Below are 16,495 nucleotides of genomic sequence, written 5' to 3'. Positions count from 1 at the left end.
GTGGAGAAGAATCGTCAACATTTATTTGGAGGCACAAAGCAGCTCGCAGCATGAAAAAACATTGCACAAAATTTAAATGCAATAATGAAAGCATCTCATTAAGAAATATACAATAAATCAAGCAATTCCCTTAAAAAGTAAGAGTAAGGTCTAAGAAGAACTTATGAAAAAACAATCCCAAATGTAGCAAAAGTAAACACCACCACTATTAAATCTTGACATGACTGAAAGCTCCTAAACAGCCTGCTTTTCTGGGTTCACAGCAAGTTGTTATCTGTCTTAACAGTTTTTGTTAGCAGGAATCCATCAGGGCCCCAGGACCAGAGAGAAACAGGCCAGCATCTTTGCAGCACTCCCAGATGTGACATTCTCTGCTGGATGCCAAAGAGAGAAGATCCTAAAAGCTCATTATTACCAAATTCTGAAGGCGCACATTGCACTTTCTTAGCGGTTAACTCATTCAGGTTATGTGGGCAGCAGACTTACTCAGGGTTAAGCGATATCTTTAGTATTCGTTTTCACGGGGTTCCATTGAGAATGCCAGTCAACTGACTGTTCAAATATTTTACTACTGTTAAAAGCATCTTCTTATATTATTATAACGTATTACTCACCCTTCACCCTGAGGAGTTCAGATGGGTTACAACATCAAAACACAATAGCAAAAACAGTTTAAAGACCATTTGAACCAACATACGATTACAGAAACGTCGTCGTCGTCATCATCATCATCATCATCATCATCATCATTATTTTATTACTTATACCCTGCCCATCTGGTCGGGCCCCCCCAGCCACACTGGGCAGCTTCCAACAAGATATTAAAAACACAATAAAAGATCAAACCTTAAAAACTTCCCTAAAGAGGGCTGCCTCCTCTAAAAGTCAGGTCCCGTATTTTTCGCTCTATAACACGCACCCAACCATAACACGCACGTAGTTTTTAGAGGAGGAAAATACGTAGGCATGCCACCCGTAGGCATGCCACCCGTAGGCATTCCCTCCATAACACGCACAGACATTTCCCCTTACTTTCTAGGAGGAAAAAAGTGAGTGTTATGGTGCAAAAAATATGGTAGTTGTTTATTTTCTTGACATCTGGTGGGAGGGCGTTCCATAGGGCGGGTGCCACTGCTGAGAAGGCCCTCTGCTTGGTTTGTAGCATGGGTCCTACAAACACATCTCACTGGTGTCAAAGGTCAGGGAAAAGAGTTGTGTCTTCAGTATTCACTGGAGGCTTTATAATTTTCTCCCTATAATTTGGCCCTGATAATTTTTACTTACGTGCCTTGTTTTCGTGTTCCTGTTGTGTGCTACCATATTTATTCTGTCCCCTGTAATGGTTCCATAAAACCCCCATCTCTGTTCTAGGTAAGACATGGAAACAAATGCATCGTACCTGAAAAATGCCCCTGTTTTCATAACGGGCGAGAGTATGCTCCAGGGGAAACAGTCATGAAAGATTGCAATACCTGGTAAGCAATTTCTTCTCATTGAGGTCCCTTGGCTCAGGAAGGACACTGATTTTTGCATTAAAATAAAACCTGACTCTGTATGACAAATTTTTGGAGATTCTCGCCCAGCCTCAGTAATCAAGTTTCTTGCTGGGAGGTGGGGCCAGGCCCCATTTATAAATAGGGGGTGGAGCTGACAATAGCCAGGCAGTCGGCTCTGGAGATTCACCCTCCCTAACCTCCCTTTGTTTAATGTTTCTTGTTTGCAGGTTAACTTTTTCTTCCTGTTTAGCAGGTGATGCTACGGTCTTTGACTGGTTGCTGTTGAAGGACCGGGAAGAAATTTTCCTGCATTGGCAGGTTTTGTCTTCCCCGTAGCAATTCATCACAACTTTGGCGGTTATGGCCTTGGGTGGAATCCTTTAGTCTTTTCTTCCCTATATGGAGGGGGGCATGAAGTGGAGACTCACCCCCCTGCGGCTGTGATGCCATGGTCCCCCTCTTAAAGGGGTTATATATATGGGTGTCACTGGTCATCCACTGAAAGGGCATTAGTGAACTACAGTGAACTGTGGGGATATGGTCTTGGCTGCCTGCTACACTTACATCTCGCAGAACACCCCCATATCCCATTTACCCTGATGAGCCCCAGTTCCCCCCGGCTGGGGGGCTGGGAGGGATACACGCCCAAGGCTTAAGCCAAGGTCTTCCTACATTCGGAAGTTTAATGAAGTTGTGGCCTAATTTTAATTCCACATAACGTTGTCAGAGTCTTTATTCCTTCCTTATGATCCCTGGGGGCTGGGGCTGTCGCTGCCTGGTCACGCGATAAGATGCTAGTCTAAAAGAACATCCCTCTTAGCAAAGACATCTCTGTAAACTAGGGAGAGAACTCGACTTGGAAGGGGAGCCCACCTCCCATGCCAAGAATCAGAGGGCAGGGGGAGAACAAAAGGAAGGAGGGAGGGAGGAAGGGAGGAAGGGAGGAAGGGAGGAAGGAAGGAAGGAAGGAAGGAAGGAAGGAAGGAAGGAAGGAAGGAAACATGTGCAGGGCCCTGTTGTGGGATCTTGCTGAGACCAACCTGTAGACTATCATCTTGCAACTGATCTGTTAGGTTGTGGGTGAACATATCAGACGACACAGCGATTCTTCAAACAGCTCTTGTTTATTCACAGGCCAGAACAGAACTGAACCGAAGGGTTCAGCCAGCCTGCTTATATAGAGCTCCACTAGAACGCAACAGTAACCATTTTCTGTAACTATCCAATCACTGAACGTCACTTTCGATCCCTTATTTGCATAACTATCTACAGTATCTCCCTGCTGGCCCAGGGTGTGAACTTCAGTACATAACATGATCTGTGGTTACTTCATTTATCTATTGAGACTTACGTATCCCAATTTTTATTTGAAAATCCAGTACAGTGGTGCCCCGCAAGACGAATGCCTCGCAAGACGAAAAACTCTCTAGACGAAAGAGTTTTCCGTTTTTTGAGTCGTTCCGCAAGACGAATTTCCCTATGGGCTTGCTTCGCAAGACGAAACGTCTTGCGAGTTCTTGCGAGTTTGTTTCCTTTTTCTTAAAGCCGCTAAGCCGTTAATAGCCACTAAGCCGCTAAGCCGTTAATAGCAGCTAAGCCGCTAATAGCCGTGCTTCGCAAGATGAAAAAACTGCAAGACGAAGAGACTCGCGGAACGGATTAATTTCGTCTTGCGAGGCACCACTGTAAGTGGCTAACTAAGATAGGAACCCACAAAACTATTAAAAACGCAACATAATCAGAATAATGTCAAAATCAACAACGAGCAACACAATGATAGGTGCTGCACGGCATGCTGCTTTCGTGTTCACATGTGTGACTTTGACACACACAGGAGAGACCAGCTGCCCCCCACCCCCAGCTTCTGAGATCCAGGAAACCTCTGGTACCCAAGAAAAAGATTCTTGGATTTTACTGGAGAAGCAAAATAACCAGATTTTAAAAGGCATCTCCAGAAATTTTCCCAGAGAAGGGACAGAGATAAAAGAGATGCTAAAATAAACAAAATAAAAATAGTGATAAATGAGGCATCCCCAATCACAAGGAAACAAAAAGAAGAGGCGGTGCCTCAGAAAGGAGCTGCAAATTCCATTTCTGTAAAGTAGTAAACTGTCCCAATAATGAATTGTTCAACATATTCCAGTAAAACCTTGCGCGCAGCACTTTCCAGGAATTCAGTGTTCCTGTCAGGGCAGATGTTCCTTTAATGTGTTGCCTCTTTTTTTCGTTGTTGTTGTTTTGTTACCAGAAATTATGGACCATCCTTGGTAAACAGAGAGCCATAGGAAGTATGCAGTCTCACGCCCTCGACTGCTATTTAGTCGTCTTATGAGCACACAAAAAAGAAAAGAATGAATGAAAGGAAATACTAGCCTTATTACACCCCTTATTTAACCCATACTGGCCTTCAGAGGGCAATAAAAGTGTTTTCGTAAGAGAATAAGCAGCAGAGAGCAGGATATCCATGGTAAATCACTACATGTTGTAAAATGCTCCACTCCGTGTTATGCCTAGATCTTTTCTGGGAATACAGAAGTGGCAGAAATTTTTACACATAGCCTTTAAGTAAAGAGAGAATCTATTTGTGGTAACTTAACTTGCTGTTTATAGATCTTTGTGGGTTCCACACACACAACATTAGTGTGTGCCAGACTGTACATTTCTTTAAAGAAGGAAGTTAGTGGTTTTTTTCAGAAGCAGCATTTAAAATGCAATCCAGATAAACTTATCCATGTTTAAGATGCATAGTTTTCAAGAGGGGAAGATTTCAGCACATGTTTAACCCTCCCAATAAAATTGGTGGGTATCATAGCTGCCCTCAGTCTCCTCTTCCCCTGGCTGAGCATCCTCAAGCATTCCTTATAAGACTTTGTTTCCAGACCCTTGATCGTTTTGGTTGCCCTCCTCTGTACATGTTCCAGCTTGTCAGTATCCTTCTTAAATTGTGGTGCCCAGAACCGGCCACAGGACTCCAGGTGGGTTCTGACTAAGGCAGAATAGAGCAGTATTCTTTCTTCCCTTGATCTGGACACTGGACTTCAGTTGACATGAAAGGGTCACGGGTACAGCCTGGAAAAATCTGGAGATTACTAGACTTTCAAGCCTATAAAATGGTAGTGAATCCTAACTGTGTATGGTTACACTGGTTTTGGGGTTGTTGTTTTTTGCCTGTTTGGTCTTTGGTACTGGTGTGTTGTTATAAAGAAGGTGTAATTATTCTGAAGCACATAAAAAGTATTTTAAAGCCTGGTTCCAGATTTCAAAAGTTATCTTGAAATCTTAGGCCTTGGAATTCTCTCAGAGGAGAAGTTTGATGGCACCCACAAACTTTGGGTGGTTTCCAAATTAAATAAAAATTTGTGGACTTCTGAAGTTTCAACAGTGTCATAACCAGGGGAAAGGACCTCAATTTTTGAAGTGTGTGTGTGTTTGTGTGTAAGTAAGTGTGTAATCTGACTGTCTAGGGTGAAGAAAGTTGTTATCTTCACAAGCATGAATAGGTATTGCAGTGATATCTAGAAATGTTAGTGTCTCAAGGTTTTATAAGTGACATGATTTTTGCATGCTTCCTGCAAGACACAGACTGTCTTTTGTCCATGTACCAAATTATAAAGCAGACATTTATTAATCAACACCGACAATAACAGCTGCTGGTCTTTTGCTCTTTGCAGTGTCTGTCGGGCTCGGAAGTGGGAATGCACAGAAAATGTCTGTGACGGTACCTGCTCAGTCATTGGCACATCTCATTACTTGACCTTTGATGGACTGAAATACAGGTTTCCAGGGAACTGTCAGTATGTGCTAGTTCAGGTAAGAGTGGGGATAGAATGCAGTTCTTGGAGATGAGGGTGGCTGCGGCTGCGAGAAGGCTAAGGGTTAGAGATATGGAAAACTACCATCGAAACCCATGGAGACACTTTTGGCTTCCTTCAACATTCTTCAGATTTTTTGCGTGTTGAGGTCCCCAGGGCCACCCCAAATAACTCACACATCACACAGAAATTTTTGTTTAAGGTTTTTGGCATAATTTTGGCCACAACTTTATTAAAATACAAAAATGTGAGTGGTTGCTTAGGCATTGGTTGCGACTATCTGCCCCCCACCCCCCGGGAGACAGACTGACATTCCGCACGATGCAAAAGTCAGAATAGGGGAATACACTTGGGGGTAGCGACGGAGCATGGAACCTGCCCTCAGTCCTCCCCAAATGCAACCAGGAGCTCATTGCTATGGCCCAAGCCCCCTTGACAGAGTGGACAAGCAATAGTTAGCCCCTGATTCCTTTAACGGAATCCCTTGCAGCAGCAGCATTAGAGGGGCAGGCACAGCCAATCCATGCCCCTCAACCAACCAAACTATAAACCAATGCCTAACCGCAACCTTACAAGTTGTGATGGGTGGCGCTGTGGGTAAAAGCCTCAGCGCCTAGGGCTTGCCGATCGAAAGGTTGGCAGTTCGAATCCCCGCGGCGGGGTGCGCTCCCGTTGCTCGGTCCCAGCGCCTGCTAACCTAGCAGTTCGAAAGCACCCCCGGGTGCAAGTAGATAAATAGGGACCGCTTACTGGCGGGAAGGTAAACGGTGTTTCCGTGTGCTGCGCTGGCTCGCCAGATGCAGCTTTGTCACGCTAGCCATGTGACCCGGAAGTGTCTCCGGACAGCGCTGGCCCCTGGCCTCTTAAGTGAGATGGGCGCACAACCCTAGAGTCTGTCAAGACTGGCCCGTATGGGCAGGGGTACCTTTAAATTTAGGCAAAAACCAAATGGCCCCAGCCAATCAGCCATATGGACAATTCCTACCGGGCCCCTGCCCCAAGAGCAGGCGACCCCATGACAGGCATAGCAAGGTAAAGCGAACAACCCTAAATATGGGGGGGGGGGGCGGGCAATCCGATGCACGGGCGAAAAGAGAAAGCCCTAGCCTCGTGCAAGGAGTTTTAGCATTTCTGGCTGTCAATCAACAAATGGCAACATTAACCTCTTCCCAACGACAAGGGAAGCCCAATCACATCAGTGGCCAACGATCAATTAGCCCGCCCCACAACTTTGGAGTGTCCTGGTGGCCCCCACCGCAACACGTGCTCTCCATGAAGGAGAACATGCTTTACCAGAGAGGAAACCCTCAAAGTCACTTTAGATTGTATATATTTGATGACCACTTTAAATCAAGAGTGTGATTTCACAGTCTGGCATTGGAGAAGAGCACACCAGTGTCTCATCAACAGGCCGTAGGCCTGGATAGGAAGGAGAGCAGGGTCACAACAGGCCATGTCCAATAGGGTCAAAGCTCACTGCCCTCCAAGCTGGTGCAAACATTGGCCAGTGAAGCAAGCATAGCCAGAAGGTTCCTAAGATGTTGAGTAGCAAGTGAGGCAGATCAAACATACCTGCCAAGTTGTCACAGTGATGGTTCACTTTTAATCTGGTGAGATTTTTTGTTCTGGGCTTTGGAGGCACAGTGAGAAGTACAGCTGTTTCCAGGTTTCTCCAAAGCCCAGCATGATATTGAGAACAAAGTTATCACTCTTCTCCAAAGCCTAGAGAAAGACGAGAGATTTCTGGGATATTGTGCTGGGGTCCAAAGGCACTTTGGAGCAAATTTTCTCACTTGAGTTCTGAAGGTTAGTATAGTGTCACAGATGAGAACCCCACCTGCAGTTAGGGGAAAGGGCAGAGCTGGTGGCAACTGTAAAGTTTTGCTGAGTATCAAGGCCAGACAAAACTGAGGGACCCCTGGATAGAGTTGCAGAGCTGTGTTCCACTGCCTGGGGCAGGATGATGCTATGAGAAACAGGAGAGAGAGGAATAGGTTGTCCTGTAGCAATCTTTGCATGCGGACAGTTGTGTAAGTCCCTTTCAGAATCAGTGGGACTCATCCATCTATAAATGCATACAAGATTCTGAAATGAAAACCTTTTACATTAAATTGGTTTTTTAACCACTATCCTCAGGTCCAATTCCTATGTTCCACAGCAGCCTAAAAGCCAGTTCTGGTGGTATAGTGCTGTGCAGTGCTGTAACTGTATGGACCTAAATTGGCTTTGTCCATTTGTGGGTGGATGTTTTGCATTCGCACATAGATTGCAGCAGTGATGTGTGAATGGAGGCATCAAAGAGAGGAGACACATGCAAGTGCACATGGCTTTGATCAAGTTCCACAGCTGATTTTTTACTTAGAGCCCAAAGTGCAGAGAAAAAGATCTCAGGTCATTGTTCTGAAATCTCAAGATACTCAGATTTTAATGGTAAACCCTACACTTGTGATCTTTATTATTTATTTAATAACATTCGTATAACACAATTGTCAATAAAACCTCAGGTAATCTGTGTGTGGGACGCGGGTGGCGCTGTGGTACCACTGAGCCTAGGGCTTGCTAATCAGAAGGTCGGCGGTTCAAATCCCCACGACGGGGTGAGCTCCTGTTGCTCGGTCCTTGCTCCTGCCAACCTAGCAGTTTGAAAGCACGTCAAAGTGCAAGTAGATAAATAGGTACCGCTCCGGCGGGAAGGTAAACGGCATTTCTGTGCGCTGCTCTGGTTTTCCAGAAGCGGCTTAGTCATGCTGGCCGCATGACCCGGAAGCTGTACGCCGGCTCCCTTTGCCAGTAAAGTGAGATGAGCGTCACAACCCCAGAGTTGTCCGCGACTGGACCTAATGGTCAGGGGTCCATTTACCTTTACAGCGCTATCTCAGGTTACATACACTTCAGGTTACATACACTTCAGGTTACAGACTCTGCTAACCTAGAAATAGTGCTTCAGGTTAAGAACTTTGCTTCAGGATGAGAACAGAAATCGGGCTCCGGCGGCGCAGCAGCAGCAGGAGGCCCCATTCGCTAAAGTGGTGCTTCAGGTTAAGAACAGTTTCAGGACCTCCAGAATGAATTAAGTACTTAACCTGAGGTACCACTGTACCTTTAATCTGTGTGCATGTTCAAAACATCTGTCTTCAATGCCACTTCCCTTTCTTAAAGGATTACTGTGATGGTAGTGATGATTCTGGAACCTTCCGAGTACTCATTGCCAATGAGGGATGTAGCTTCACAGGAGAGACGTGCACTAAAAGGATTAGCATTCTCTTTGACAGTGGAGTGATTGAGCTGTACAACGGAGATGTAAGTATGAGCTCCTTATCTTTACTTCAGTCCCCTTGTGGAGGAGCAAGCCTTATAATGTTTTTCTAAAAAGTCTGGACCAAGAGAACTTTTGACTTGATTAATATGCTACTCTATGACCAGCCTGGATAGCTCAGTTGGTTAGAGTGTGGTGCTGATAACGCCAAGGTTGCAGGTTTGATCCCCGTAAGGGACAGCTGCCTATACCTGCATTGCAGGGGGTTGGACTAGAACAGGGGGTCAGCAAACTTTAGTGGGATGCGGGTGGCGCTGTGGGTTAAACCACAGAGCCTAGGACTTGCCGATCAGAAGGTCAGCGGTTCGAATCCCCGCGACGGGGGTGAGCTCCTGTTGCTCGGTCCCTGCTCCTGCCAACCTAGCAGTTCAAAAGCATGTCAAAGTGCAAGTAGATAAATAGGTACCGCTCCGGCGGGAAGGTAAATGGCGTTTCCGTGCGCTGCTCTGGTTTGCCAGAAGCGGCTTAGTCATGCTGGCCACACAACCTGGAAGCTGTACGCTGGCTCTCTTGGCCAATAAAGCGAGATGAGCGCCGCAACCCCAGAGTCGGCCATGACTGGACCTAACGGCCAGGGGTCCCTTTACCTTTACTATGATCTCAGTGGTGTCATGTTTAAAAGCAAGGCATTCCATATTGCTGACTTTGCAGTGGGGCAGGACTTTCTGGGCTTGTTCACACTTCTGCTTCTCCATTTGCCCCAGGGAAAACCTGCTCTTTAGCACTGAATCAGAGCAAACACCAATCTGGGGAAAACTCAATTGATGCATGCTCTGATTCAGAGGTAAAGATCTGGCTTCGGGAGGGGGGGGGAATGTCAAGACAAGCGGGAGTCTGGATGAGCCCTCTGAAGCCCTTGGTGGATGATGAGAGCAACCAATTTAGGTTTACTAACAGAGAATCTGGGCTCTGCAAGGTTTCCTTCGAAGCAGGCCTCCTGCATATTAGCCCAAGAACTTGTTTTCTGTGTTGGTGCTCATGGGTGCCTTAAATACGTCAAAAATTCCCCCCAGCTCTCCCACGCACCAAGAAAATCCGTGTTAACCAGTTGTGGTGACAGTAACCATTTCCAAAGAGTAGGTCCTGTTGTTAAGGCACACTTGAGCTGCACTATCTTTTATTATTCAGAAAGTAAATTCAGATTTCGTGGCAGAAGAAAACTCTAACTGCTGACACTCCTTTAAAAAGTTTCTACTGCATTGCAGCAGTCTGGGAACCTGGAATACGACAAGAGAGGATAGTTATGGGAGGCTGGATTGTTACATATCCAGCAAAGTGCCTCCTTCTTCCTTGCATTTAAAATAGCAACATCAAAAAAACGAAGATCATGGCCGCTGGGCCCATCACCTCCTGGCAAATAGAAGGGGAAGAAATGGAGGCAGTGAGAGATTTTACTTTCTTGGGCTCCATGATCACTGCAGATGGTGAGAGCAGCCACGAAATTAAAAGACGCCTGCTTCTTGGGAGAAAAGCAATGACAAACCTAGACAGCATCTTAAAAAGCAGAGACGTCACCTTTCCAACAAAGGTCCGTATAGTTAAAGCTATAGTTTTCCCAGTCGTGATGTATGGAAGTGAGAGCTGGACCATAAAGAAGGCTGATCACCAAAGAATTGATGCTTTTGAATTATGGTGTTGGAGGAGACTCTTGAGAGTCCCATGGACTGCAAGAAGATCAAACCTCTCCATTCTGAAGGAAATCAGCCCTGAGTGCTCACTGGAAGGACAGAACCTGAAGCTGAGGCTCCAATACTTTGGCAACCTCATGAGAAGAGAAGACTCCCTGGAAAAGACCCTGATGTTGGGAAAGATGGAGGGCACAAGGAGAAGGGGACAACAGAGGACGAGATGGCTGGACAGTGTTCTCGAAGCTACCAGCATGAGTCTGACCAAACTGCGGGAGGCAGTGGAAGACAGGAGTGCCTGGCGTGCTCTGGTCCAGGGGGGTCACAAAGAGTCGGACACGACTAAACAACAACAGTTGTGCCTTGGAAGTCAAACGGAATCCGTTTGACTTCCAAAACGTTCAGAAGTGCAGCTTCTGATTGGCTTCAGGAAGCTCCTGAAGCCAATCAGAAGCCAAGGAAGCCCCATTGGACGTTCGGGTTCCAAAGAACGTTTGGAAACCGGAACACTCACTTCCAGGTTCGCAGTGTTCGGGAGCCAAAACGTTTGACTCGCAAGGTTTTCGGGATCCAAGGTGCGACTGTACTGGTGCTTCCTTCAAGAGCTCCATTTCTATCTCACACTTCCCAAAGCCGAGAACTTTAGGACAGATCTGCACAAAATAGTCACCAGATACTTTCCCAACCAATTCAGGGGTGAGGAGAAAAGACTGATGGAAAAAAGGCATACCTTTCAAGAGAAGGCAAAATCCAGGACGCGAGAGACTTCAGATATTTAGCCCGCTGTTAAAAGCAAATCTTGGGTTGACCAGGAAAAATAATAATTCTGTAGATGGCCCTGTTGCTCTTCCCTCCTTTCAACCGCATGTTATGCAAAGGAAATCAGAGGGTCCACCCCACTTTGCATTTCCCCTCACACAGAAAAAGGAAGAACAAAAGACCGAGCCCCCTTCCAGAGGGCAGAGTTCAGCTGTTTGTCTTGGGCATTGTAACAGCCAGGAATGTCGCTGCATTCATCCTTCACAGATCTCCAGTGTGTTATAGAATTACCATTACCTAAACTTCCGAAAGTGCTGTATTATCCCTGGAATACTAGAGCTTAGCAGACATTTTTTTGCAGTGAAATCTGAAGGCACACAATGCTTCTTTGTTTGGGGGTTTGAACATACAAAGAGTGGTTGCCACCATTTTTTTTTTTTCCATTCAAAGTTTCATTTTTAAGTTGCACAGGGGGGAAAAAGCACTTCTGTTTATTTGAAGACACAAACAATTCGGTTTTTAAAAAAGCTCAAATGAATTTACACCAACAAAGGGAACAATATTTTAAAACACATAAACTAGCAGCTTGCTGGCCTAGATAACTCTGTTCCTCTGCCTCAGGGCACACCGGCCTTTCAGTGGCAGAGAGGAGCTGTGCCATCTTCAGGAGATAATAATAATAATAATATTTATACCCCAGGCTCAGGGCGGCTAACACCTTCAAGCCTCTTCCTTATCCTCTTTTAAAGTTAAAGAACAGAGATTTACCAGTTAGGCACATGGAGGGGGGAACACTATGTGTTTTTGTGTGTGTGTGTGTGTGTGTGTGTGTGTGAGTGAGAGAGAGAGAGAGAGAGAGAGAGAGAAACAATAGAGATTTATAAAACTATGAGTTCTGTGAGTAAAATTTACAGACGTTTCCCTCTCAAAACCAGCCAGTCAAGTGACAGGCAACAGGTTTATGCAAGAAATCAGAAAGTATTTCTTTGTGCAGTTAACACATGGAACTCATCATTCGTGGATGTCGTGATGCCCATTAACTTTGATTTTTAAAAAATTCAAAAGCACATCACAAATTCATGGAGAAGTCTATAGACACCTATCAGCTTTACACCTGGGTGCTACCTGAGATAAGAAGGAAATAACTGTCTCCACTGAGCTCTTTCTGAAGACTCCTCAGAGACATCTGGCTAGTGAAGACGAGTGGCCAAATTCTGCACTGAACCAACCTTGCTCTGTTCACCCAGGCTGCTGCTGTGCATCTGCACCATGAACATTGGTCAGCCAGAAATAGATCCAACATAAATTTTCCTATCCTTCTGGGATAGCTGGATGAGAGAGATCCAGTAGGAGCCATGACTTGCTCCTAGAAAAGTTGCATGAAGCTGCAATCTTATACCTACTTACCTCTGAGTAAACTTGCGTAGGTTGCAGTGCAGAACAAATTTTTGCATGGTGTGACACTTGATGATGGGCAGTATGGACGTAGATAATGACTGGATTCTTGGCTGAGTTCGGTCTAACAGGATATTTTTGAAGCAGAAGAGGGGGAAAGTATCTTCAATCTGCTAGATGGAAAGAGTTACTAAGAGCTTCTAGGCTATTGCAGAGCTGAACTAAAGCTGTGTTTACGCTACTCCTTCCTGTGTGCTTGTTGCACATCTTTAAACCTCAATGCTAGTAAACTTTGCTACTCCCTTTAGCTAACAGTGAAACAAATTCAAACTTACTTTATTTAAAATATTTCTAAACTGCCCTTCGTCCAAGGATTTTAGGGCAGTGTGCAATAAACCTGAGGAAAACTTCAACTATACTTGATAAATAGTTATTGCAAGACCCCAGAAATGTCCTGTACACTCTTCTCACAACTGATCCTATAAAGGCTGTCCCCTGTAATGTCTTACCACTTAGGGAAGTGGGGAAGCATAAAGCATGTAAGAGACCTAGGCTGAGCTGGTCCTTTGCCAGTGGCACCAGCATTTTTGGGTCTGTGGAGAGGGCAGGATCCCCCACAAGCCCACAGCGTTGAACACAAGTGCCAATCACTGATGGTGCTCCTGGGATTGTGTATGGAAGTAACCTATAGCTCCATTGCTGAAGTTTCTATATATATCTTTTCTGATGAAGGTAAACATCTTGACACCTCCTAGAGAAGAAGTCAACTTTGAAGTCTTGAAGTCTGGGCGTTACTACATCTTGTTGCTGGGTGGAGGAGGAATTGCTCTCACTTGGGATCGAGACATGGGCCTTACGGTTATTCTGAAAGAGAACTATAAAGTAAGTCCACTCTGGTTTATTTCGAAATAAGTGTGTGTGTGTGTGTTTATGCCAGCCACCCTGCGTTTTCTCACTGAGGCCCACAAGGTGGCTTAAACAGTACAGAGCAATCAAATGTACAGCATTCCCAGAACAGAATGCTTCTGGGTATACATTTTCCCAATCAACTGACACCCTTCGGACAGGAGAAAGGAAGAGAGAGATGGAGGCAGGGCAAGGCACCATCAGGGACTGATGGAGGTAAACATGTGCTGCATCTGACAGAACACATGATAGAGAGCATTATTCAGCCCAGCTCAGAGCTGACCCACTGAAATTAATGGACCCAGGGGCATCTTACCTATAGAGGCTAGTGGCGCAGGGTGCCAAGTTCTGGAGGGTGCCAGGGAAGAGGCGGAGGCTGGATGTGGCGCATCCCAACATCAGCTGGCTGCCCTCGCCTGCCTCCGCCATGCAGCGCCGCGTCCAGAGCCTCCATTTGCTGTGGCCACTGTGGCATGAAGCCCTCCCTAAAAAAAGGTCAACAACTCTGGGAAACAGGGGTGGGGGTGCCGGAGTGAGCTTTGGACCATGGCGCCGAATATGCTTAAGACGTCCCTGAATGGACCTACCTTAATCATGTTCACTGATTTCAATGGATCTCCTCTCGGTAAAACCTAGTTGAATTGCATCCTTTCTTAATTGCATATGAGATCCAATGGGGTAGTTGCTATAGTGTTGGGTTTGATCTGGGGAGACGAAGAACTGGATTAAACCCTTTGGAGGACCCTGGGCAGTCAAAATATGCGGGGTGGGTGGGATCGCAGATTATCTCCTGGAGAGCCAGTGTGGTGTAGTGGTTAAGAGCGGTAGTCTCGTAATCTGGGGAACCGGGTTCGCGTCTCCGCTCCTCCACATGCAGCTGCTGGGTGACTTTGGGCTAGTCACACTTCTTTGAAGTCTCTCAGCCCCACTCACCTCGCAGAGTGTTTGTTGTGGGGGAGGAAGGGAAAGGAGATTGTTAGCCGCTTTGAGACTCCTGAAGGGGAGTGAAAGGCGGGATTTCAAATCCAAACTCTTCTTCTAGTGGGATAACCTTGAACTAAGACAGCTTGGTTGTAATTTTCTTTCAAGATTAAATCAATATTATTTTGATTTGTTGTCGCAGGGCCCCACAAATCTGCCTTTATTAAGCACCTTCTAAGCAACTGTGTCTAGGCAGTGTACATTAAAGATAATTAATAACTGTTGAAATCACAAAAAGAGCAAATGCACTGAAAGCAAAATTAAAACCATTCAAAGTAGACATTTGTGGTATAGGCCCACTTATTGGAAAGCCTGCTGGAGCAAATATACTTTTGGTTGTTCTCAGAGCTCTCTGACCTCAGCTTCTCCCCGTATGAACCAACTCAGACCCAGTAATTATCATCTGAGGTCCTTCTTCGTGTGCCTCTTCCATGAGACACCTGGAGGGTGGCAACACGAGAACAGGCTTTTTCTCAGGTGACTCCCCATTGTGAAATGCTCTCTCCAGAGAGGCTCGTCTGGCACCTTCGTTACATATCTTTAGGTACAAGGCAAAAACTTTCTTAAGTAAACTAATTAGGAATCTGATTTAACAATCTATGGCCCTTTGAATGGTGGTGATGGAGTGTTACTGTTTTTGTTTGTTATTATGATATCCTTTTTTATGTTTTTATATTCTAAACTCCCCTGTGATCCTTGGATGACGGACGGTATAGACATTTAGTAAATAATAATAATTATATCAGAGTGCAAAAATCATTTTTATTGAATAAATGTGTGTTATTGTGGTTTGTTTATATTCAAGGATAAAGTATGTGGTCTGTGTGGCAATTTTGATGGTATCCAAAACAATGACTTGACCAGCAGCAAAAACCAGCTTGAAGTGGATCCAAGTGACTTTGGGAATTCCTGGAAAGTTAATTCACAGTGTGCTGATGTCACAAAGGTATTGCTGGTGTGAACAGAATGGGAAGGGGCAGAATCACTTGTCCACACTTCCACTTTTTAAATCTCCAGATAGATAGGTCTAGTGAATGGTCTGGATGTGATTAATGTTCTAGGATTTGTGTGTGACCCTGATCCTTGCCTCATGGGTATGACTTGGAGAATTGTCTAAGCCTCCCTAACACCTTTCAACAAAGAATCCAATCAAAGAATAATAAATAATTCTGAAGACAAAATAAGTACATGTTGATGGTTGTGATGTGTTTGCCTTGAAGTTTGCATCAACCATGATTTTATTGTTGGAGATTAAGCTAAAGTAGTTATGATTGTGAGTCTGGTAAAAATAATACAGTGGTGCCTTGCAAGACGAAATTAATTCGTTCCGCGATTTTTTTCGTCTTGCGATTTTTTTCGTCTTGCGAAGCACGGTGTCGGGAAAGTTTTGGAAAAGCTTCAAAAATCACCAAAGTCTTCAAAAACCTCAAAAAAGGCTACCACACCGCATGCTATGAGTTGCTCCTCGAAGTCAAGTCGCAACTGTATTAACGGTGTTAAGAAAAAGGAAACAAACTTGCAAGACGTTTCTGTCTTGCGAAGCAAGCCCATAGGGAAAATCGTCTTGCGAAGCAACTCAAAAAACCAAAAACCCTTTCGTCTTGCGAGTTTTTTGTCTTGCGAGGCATTCGTCTTGCGAGGTACCACTGTAATTATTATTAATAATAATAAAATTTATTTATATCCTGCCCTCGCCGGCCAAAGCTGGGCTCAGAGCGGCTAACATCATACAAGTAAGACAATGAATAAAAACAAGTGATCAATAAATTAAGATACACCCCACAATTAATTCAAACATGAAGTCTTCTAAGGCTTCAGTATGAAATTAAAAACTGATAGTGTATGGCCAGATGCTGAGAAGCTGGCTTTTCATGGTTTCCAGTTTGTTATCTATATTTGGAGGTCCCTATGGCGCTGTGGTGTAAACTACTGAGCCTTGGGCTTACTGATCGGAAGGTCGGCGGTTCAAATCCCCATGATGGAGTGAGCTCCCGTTGCTCGGTCCCAGCTCCTGCCAACCTAGCAGTTTGAAAGCACGTCAAAGTGCAAGTAGGTACCACTCTGGTGGGAAGGTAAATGGCGTTTCCGTGCGCGGCTCTGGTTTCGCCAGAACAACTTAATCATGCTGGCCACATGACCCAGAAAAACTGTCTGCGGACAAACGCCAGCTCCCTTGGCTAGTAAAGCGAGATGAGCACCGCAACC

At 45.2% G+C, this 16,495-nt stretch overlaps 1 protein-coding gene across 2 annotated transcripts in view; it reads left to right on the top strand.

Moving 5' to 3' along the window:
- VWF (von Willebrand factor) overlaps positions 1-16,495 on the top strand; it is a 154,252-nt gene that overhangs the window by 48,699 nt on the left and 89,058 nt on the right. For both annotated transcript variants that reach the window (XM_077930743.1, XM_077930742.1), the window contains exons 19-23: positions 1,372-1,475; positions 5,168-5,306; positions 8,468-8,608; positions 13,136-13,285; positions 15,096-15,236. In XM_077930743.1, the coding sequence (XP_077786869.1) occupies positions 1,372-1,475; positions 5,168-5,306; positions 8,468-8,608; positions 13,136-13,285; positions 15,096-15,236 (675 nt within the window). The remainder of the gene's footprint in view (positions 1-1,371; positions 1,476-5,167; positions 5,307-8,467; positions 8,609-13,135; positions 13,286-15,095; positions 15,237-16,495) is intronic.

The sequence above is a fragment of the Podarcis muralis genome, chromosome 6 (genome assembly GCF_964188315.1).
Source record: "Podarcis muralis chromosome 6, rPodMur119.hap1.1, whole genome shotgun sequence".
NCBI lineage: Eukaryota > Metazoa > Chordata > Lepidosauria > Squamata > Lacertidae > Podarcis > Podarcis muralis.
Note: the sequence above shows the minus strand (reverse complement) of the source record. Positions and strands in the feature narration are given on the sequence as shown.